The sequence below is a fragment of the Xylocopa sonorina genome, chromosome 9, assembly GCF_050948175.1.
Source record: "Xylocopa sonorina isolate GNS202 chromosome 9, iyXylSono1_principal, whole genome shotgun sequence".
NCBI lineage: Eukaryota > Metazoa > Arthropoda > Insecta > Hymenoptera > Apidae > Xylocopa > Xylocopa sonorina.
In genome coordinates, this window is record NC_135201.1 from 6,344,261 (window position 1) to 6,352,257 (window position 7,997).

General features: G+C 35.6%; 1 protein-coding gene and 1 non-coding gene across 2 annotated transcripts; one reads left to right on the plus strand and one right to left on the minus strand.

The window, feature by feature from the left end:
* LOC143427064 (uncharacterized) lies at nucleotides 1–4,516 on the minus strand. The gene is given in 10 exon segments (XM_076900892.1): nucleotides 1–165; nucleotides 330–434; nucleotides 522–2,711; nucleotides 2,776–2,927; nucleotides 3,015–3,041; nucleotides 3,113–3,244; nucleotides 3,308–3,392; nucleotides 3,463–3,511; nucleotides 3,589–3,669; nucleotides 4,364–4,516. Coding segments are annotated over 9 exon segments (2,916 nt in total). The 3' UTR covers nucleotides 1–165; nucleotides 330–387.
* A 1,534-nt stretch (nucleotides 4,517–6,050) lies between these two features.
* On the plus strand, nucleotides 6,051–6,123 carry Trnav-cac (transfer RNA valine (anticodon CAC)). Its single transcript has one exon. It is a non-coding gene; the product is annotated as a tRNA-Val (tRNA).
* The last annotated feature ends 1,874 nt before the right edge of the window (nucleotides 6,124–7,997 follow it).

Here is a 7,997-nt window from a genome sequence, read left to right on the forward strand (position 1 = left end):
CGTATGTGGCGTATGCAAATTGCTAAATTATTTTCTCTCTCATATTTTACAAGAGACACATATATCAAAACAAAATACAGTTTAAATACGATTCCAAAATCGAGTATCCTCACTTAGTTTCCTAAATCTTGCATTTCTATATAAATATACCTACACCTAATCAACCTAAAAAATAGAAATAATATTTGATCATTTATAACAATTGCTTGAAGACCATCAGTGCTTCCTACTAATAAACATTTATTTGTTCTGTTTTCCTGATTACAATATTTATAAGCACTACTGCAAATATCATTAGGGAAAAAACGTAATAAATAAATTCTACTTACCTCATTAAATATGATAGAAAATATATATGTGATATTTATTTCAAATGATATAGCAGATTTATTTTTCATAGAAAAATACTTGTTTTCCCATACAAGCATTGTGTTCTGAAATAAAAAAATAAATAAAAACTATTAACTGATATTAACTATTGAAAGTTTCCTTTTTAAAAAATGAATTGATATTAAATGTACCATGATTAGGTCGATAGTGAATTTCCTTGCAGTTAACAATAGATCGTCTCGTTTTTTTATTGTTATCCCCTTGTGATAAATTCGTCACAACCGTTTCACATTTGGATGGTCTTACCTCCACCATACTTTGTTTCGGAACATGAACTTTACATACATTCGATGAATTGTATTCGACCTCAGATCGATACAAGACTACCTTCCTTGGATGTGAACATTCCTCGTAGGAAACGTTCGAATGATCCAAATTTGGTTGCTGAACGTATACAACTTTGTTCTGTTCGCATGTGGGTACGTATATTACTTTCCGGGCCACTTCTTGAGGATATGATACCATTCGATAATTAATGCTTGGGTCAATTACCTCTACGTTATCAACGGAAGGAACATGTTTGTTCCTCTGGACGTATATGGGGATTTTCTGTGCCTTCGAGTCGTTTTCATACGCCAAATACTTGATCGGCTGCTCTTCAAGTACTACAGCATCTTCCATACATTGGCTGTTAGCACATTTCATTTGGGAGTTCCGTTCATCTATAGGCAAAATCTTCAAATTCTGTACACCCCTGAGGATACTAATATCAGCCACATCACCTTGGCAACATCGTTCAGCTTGAAACGTTCTGGATCTCTCGATCTGTGGTATAATATCGTTCGAACACTTAGCAGTCGAATCATTGCATTGATCTACGACAACGTAGCAAACGTGCTGATCGTTGTGGCACTTCTGACTATTTTCGCATTTATGCTGTTGCTCTACCTTTCGTAGCAACAATTTCTCACAGATCATTGGCTTCTGACACACCTGCAAATTTTGCACTTGCGACGCATTAATCTCCTTACATTCCTGGCTACAACAACCTAAATTATCCGAATTCTGTGAACAATGAAGCGTTTTGTAACAAGTCTCTGGCACTCTCTGGCAATTCTTGTGCACCTCGCAAGTGTTCCTCATCGATTTTTGCTGTTGCATACTCACATTCCTTTTCATTTTACAAACATTAGAATTATCCCTCGTTCCATCAGTGATTAAATTGTTCAGATACAAATAGTTTCCTATATCCCTCGAGTCTTTCTTTGTAAACATTACAGTCTTTTGATTCGATGCATATTTCTTGTTCACGAAAATGTTTCTTTGGGCATTCTGCTGTTGTTTCTTTACGAAACGTATTTCATCTTTACGTATATTAGGCGAGGCGATTACACAGGTATTTACATCGGGATCTTGTGTATTTGTAGGTTTACACGAGTCACTTGCAATGCTCGACGACCGCAAGCTCCTCGAGCTCTCATCGAGTTCCGATATCAAAGAGTGTGGGTTGAAACGAAGGTTCTGCCTCGACGACGCATCGAACAGCATCTCTCGTGGCTCTTTATTAATATGCATCAACTCGTGGAATAAATTTAGTCGACTGTTATCATTCGCTACAGTGTTGTTGCACCTCCGCAATATAGCTGGGATGTGCTTCAGATTCTTCATTTTAACTTGATGCGGAATTTTCAAATTCTGTTTTCCATTATGTCTCCTGGGTCCTTTATTTGAGATATGAATCGTCTGTGCACGTTGATTTTTGCGTTTCGTTACGTGTTTCTTATCAATGACACAATTGCTCTGCTGTTTCGCCGAAACGAAAGGACTAAGATGATTTTTTGGTTTCACCCTTTCGTTCGCTACAAAATACTCGAGACTATTGTTGTTTCTGAATATAGAGGATGTAGAACAGTTTTCCTCTAAGGACGTATGATTGTGTACACTTGTCGAACTGTGATCACTTACTACATTATTCATTGTATTAACCATTTCCGATTCATTGGTGTTCTTTATTCTCGCACCAAAGCTATTCAGCGAAGATACATCGAATAATAAATTCGACGCGGCTCTCTCGTGTCTTTTCCTTTCTATGCTTTCATACGGCATTAACAATGAATTTTGGTTTTCTTCGTCGTGTTCCTTGTTTGTTGCGCAACCAAGTTGGCGGTCTGAATTATGGCCAGTTGTGGATACAAGCTTTTGGGTGCACTCAGAAGGATGCAATTTAATTTCTGGTAAATACGTGGTTGCAGTAGTGGAGACACTTGAAGCAATGCGATCATTTAGAATGGAGCCACGTTTAACCATATCACGCAAAAATTGGCTATGAAACGATTCCGTATATATGTTCCTTAATTTTTTTTTCACTGTTGTTAGTGGATCTGTACGAAATAAAAATTAAAAGATACGGAATCGTAAAATCATAAGAATAATGAAATATCGTACCTGTTGTAAAATGATCCAAAATATTTTGTTGTGAGAAATTTTCGGAACAAACCATTTTACACAATTCCTGGTACTTAGTGAATGCACGATTACGTAAATCTTCCGTGTTAATCGTATTCTTTTCTCTGAAATAGTTGTTGGTGAACTCAATGCATTTAAGATCATCAGAATCATCATCGTTTGTGCATTGATCTTCTAAATACTTTTCTTTTCTGTAAACAGTGTATAAACTGTTACACTGACCAAATTATTGGCATCTTCGTTGTCTTTTTCCGATTAGTTTTTGGTGATTTTTCTTTAATGTATCTTTACATCTATGAAATTACCTGAGACTTACCCATTCACTTTACATAAGACTGGACTTAAATATATATCCTGAAGAGATGCTGGTTGCAAAATATTTCTAATGCTAGCATCGAATAGCAGGTCTTTCGAAACCTGGTCATTATCATTTTCAACTAGTATACCTCTGTGAAACAAAAAGAATATGTTTTTTACTTCAAAGACAATCTTCCATACTGTTTTTACTTACTCTGATTTGGAATCATAGCCATCTAAAAGCTTTTGTACATTTCCTTGCAAACGAGCGTTCTTTACATCGTCTGATGGAACTTGAACTATAAAAAATTAGATTCCACAATTAATTATTTCATATAACGAAGGTTTGCTATATTTCACAACACATACATTTTCGTATTTCTTTTCCAGTCGCTCCATTCCTGTATATGCCAGCTACCTGAGGTAAAATGTCGCAATTTAATATCATTATGTTAATTCTCTTAATTTTTTGATACAATAATTAATAATATTTACAGGTTTCGGAAGAATTCTGTTCGATATCGGTTTTGTGTTTCGCGTTTTATTCAATTTGCCATCGATTTTCGTTTTCTTGTCCTGAAAAATTCGTTTGCACATGAGGATCACAAAAGAGGAGGTGTAAAGGTAAATTAATTTTTAAAGCTATACATATTCCTCTCGTCTGCCCGCGAAACATTGTAAAAGTTTTACATAACTACTCTGCCAAAATTTGTATGTCTGCGGCTTCTGCGGAAAAATTGCATGCAAAACATCACATTTGTGAGAAACATTTTTTAAAATGTAAATAGTCGCGTTATTTCATATTTTGTTTCATTCCTTTTACATTTTTGATTTTATTCGATATATCGAAACATTTCAACACATACATACCTAGCATTGATTTAAAAAAATCTAGTTTCTATTCGATAGTTGATATTTAAAAAGAAGTGTTAAATATACATCTAATTCTGTACGTATCAATCCAATATTTCTATCATTTCAAGAATACTTTGAGCATAATTTGTTCTCAGATTGTTGCTCACCTTACAATATTTGGTACAAAAAATTGTATAGAAATATTAGAATAACTTACAAAACTTTCAATGACGCGTGTCAATCATCTGACATAACCATAAACATTGTAAAACTTCAAATATACTTGTACATCAGACGCAACATTATACGTTCCTTCATTCGTTTTGTAAATGAAAATGAATAAAATATCTCGCGTAGAATATACAGAGCCACGACTGAGACTCGATAATGACAAGAACGAGCGTTTGTACGATACCTTCTTCGTTTTTAGTATCCTTTGGTGCAGATCTGTCAGGTCCCTTTTGCGTTTCTTCTTCTTTAGACGAACTTTCTGTTCTTCCCGGACAGTCTCGTTCTGTCCATCAGCTGGCGCGTCACTGGCCGCATCGTTGCGTCTTACTTTTCCCATTTCACGACAAGAGACGAAACGAAATTTGCGTGTCTCCTAGAACGAGATCGACGTGTGTCTCGATATTTGTTTATATTTCGTTACTTCGCTTCTTATAGCGGCCCGAATATCACGTACGATGACAATATCGACGTATTTACTTTGTCTCGTTCTACAGACGATAATGCTTGTCTATGATTGACCGAGCGACACGTAAACTTATCGACATCGAGACGCCGAACATTACGCACGTGTCTCGCTCTGCATTAACTCATTGGTAGCTGGTATCATCAGAGGTGATAGCTATTAAATTCGTGTATTATAATTTGCAATACATTCTTTATCATCACTCGTATCGCACACACGCACGCATCGAATGTTGTTACGAAAAGTTGTTAAATATCGCAATGTTAAGGAGGTTAATACATGTTTCTTGTGTAATATGTCGCAGGGCAGTTCAATTGGACACAGCACTGTGTAGACGACGAGTTAAATAAAAACTACGTCATAAACAGGCGAATAACCACACGGATAGAATAGTTGAGAGAAAACGTCGACCGGACATTCAGTAGTTTGTTGATACCCGTGGCGCGTAGACGTACTAGTGCGTGTCTGATACGATACGTCGCATTTTCCTACGAGAATGTTCCATTTACTTGTACAATTACTCGTGATTGTTAATCAATGAGTGGATCTTTTATCTTTTACGTTGTTACATTATTGTTAAAAGTGTTTATTTTGTTTAGACATTTTAGAATACTAGACAGAGTCAAGGGAGTAAATACATATGTGTGTTGAACTATTGTCTAATCGATTGAGAGTCTGTTGAGAAATTTGTTTTACGATTATCAATTTTAAATAATATATTAAAAGGTGATTTTGTGTGTATATATATGGTTTAATTGCTATTGGTTATATAAGTTAGGTATTTTTTGAGAAAAATTACTTTAGAAATAATTATTTTTACGCACGTTGAGACAGTCGCTTGACTATTCGTACCGACGCCATATTAGTTTCGTTTGAGTTGAATACGGGAGTGCACGCGTCGTTGAAGTACCAGTTATTTTGTTGTAAATTAGTAGTTTTATGCGCGTTTACGTCGATAATATGTTCGATAATACAAGTGCTAATGTGTTTCAAGTGACTGACAATGGTACGCAGGAGGATTAACAACTTATTTGGAGCAACATCACGCTGAAAAATTGAAGGGTGAGTACAGCTTACTTCGACAATATAGGTATATACACTATTACTGAACAATTAAAATTATATCGTGAAACTTATACGTATTCCTAAATATATTCATTCTTTATTTAATTCCACGTTACTGTTTATTAAATGTTATGATTAATGAATATTATTAAAGAATATGTTCACACCTATTGACATTTAAAGATATGAGATTCTGTTTATGAAAGTCCAATGTTATGTTACATTTCTTATTTGAAGTATGTTGTAGTAATAAGTATAATTAAAAGCATATATTTTATTAAATAGGTTATTGTATATAAAATGCGTAGTTATCTGCTATATTAAGATCGACGTACTCAACGTAGTTTCCGTAGTGTAGTGGTTATCACGTGTGCTTCACACGCACAAGGTCCCCGGTTCGATCCCGGGCGGAAACAGTCTTTTCTTTTATATTTACTTTCTTTTGTTTTTCATGTACATTTTCCTTACGTATATATATCAACACATTTTTCAAATGTTGGTAATGATTTTAGCTTTGTATATAAATCTATCATAAAAGAATCATTTTGGTTGTAACATGAGCAAAGTATATTATTAACCTATGGTATTTTTATACCCGATTTAGTAGGGAAACATTTCATCGACAAGAGATAATATTTCTATATTATCTTAGATTAATTATTCATTTGAAAGAGGACAATATTATAACCGCAGATGGTACATATCATCTGTCGGTAAATTTACTTATACTTATGATCGATTATACCAAATTTGAGACTTTCTTTGATAGATGGCGCATAGTTTCATCTTTTGTCTAAACATTTTGTTTCCTATGAAAAATTAAACTTTTATTTATGTACGTAAGGGAAAAAGATGTAAAATATGTTGGTACAGCTCATTTAAATGTTTAACAATATCAATCGAAGATGTATTTTATTAATTTTGCAAGCAAAATTTTAGCTTTTATCCACTACGAATTACGATGCACACCATGCAGTTGCATACCGCTAAATTATCTTATCTTTTTCTAACCAGTTGTCGATGTAAAATTATTTTTTCAATTCATTAGCAAGCTTTTAATCAGCAAATGACTGCGGAGTCTACTGGACGTTTCTAGTTCGTGCTGTGCAACTGTTTGTCATGGTCCATCGTATATTTTAAGTCTCACTTTATCGCTTGCGCGTAATTACGGTGCAAGTTTACGAGCCCTGCAAGCCAGCCTTAAATCGAAACTCGAGTTACACCACGAAACGACTGTTTTCAATGAGGCTGTAGCATTTATCCTTCCTTTAAAATTTTTTCGTCTAGATCGTATTCGTCTTCTTAGCTTTTTCTTTATGATACATATATTTCAACATTCACTGTTTTCAGTTTTTACATGAACCATTATTGTTGTGGATGCATAGAATAACTCTAATGGAACTTAATGTGTTACAGAGTAAATTTCTTGGCTGTGTTCGTCCACGATTCAAGGAGAGGAAAGTGTCGGTGTTGGTTTTTCATCCTCCGGTGAGTCATACACGTTCACATATTCATGTTGTAATAGTTTTTAGTCGACTCTCTACAGTCGAAATTATGCTACGTTTATAAGCAGAAAAAGTATATAATTAGAATTTCTCACCTATCCTAATATTTTAAGAGCTTAATGATTAGAAAGCATAATAGAGTAATCTCAGGGTCGATTTCTATGAACAATCACGAAAGTATCGAACAATACCCCATGAAAATGATCACAAAACGCCAAATAATTTCCCACGATTGAATCCCAAGACTCGCGCAAACGTGTCTACCGACTTAGCTCGTAATTAGCGCGTGAGACAATAACCGATGGTTATCGCGGTAAGGTTGACTAATTGCAAGGCCGATTTTCAACGCGGGAACATCGACACGGTGGCGCATTGTCACCCCCCAGGGTTGCAAATTTGTTGTACAAGAACTGGTGTATCTGTATATCTAATTAAAAAACACAGCAAGAGGGAGCCACTCTCCGTGGGGTTATAAAACAGTTCTTGGGCTAGGTAAGAGGCTTAGAGGAGACTCGAGAAAGGATATGGTCTCGCCCTAATGAATGAGAACGTCGTACAGCCTCGAGACTGTAGTACTTGAAACGACAAAGCGTGCATTTTGGGGTTAAAACACCTCACGGTTCCGTAGGCCACCGCGTTACGTTTCCTCAGCTGTCCTCGTGGAAGACACGATGAACCTGCCTCATTTCGGGACGCGTTGCGTTGACCCTTGGAGAGTCTCGTAAATGTCCGTATCCCAAGGAAATTTATGGCATCGTGGCTTGCACGCATGTGCACCTAGCGTA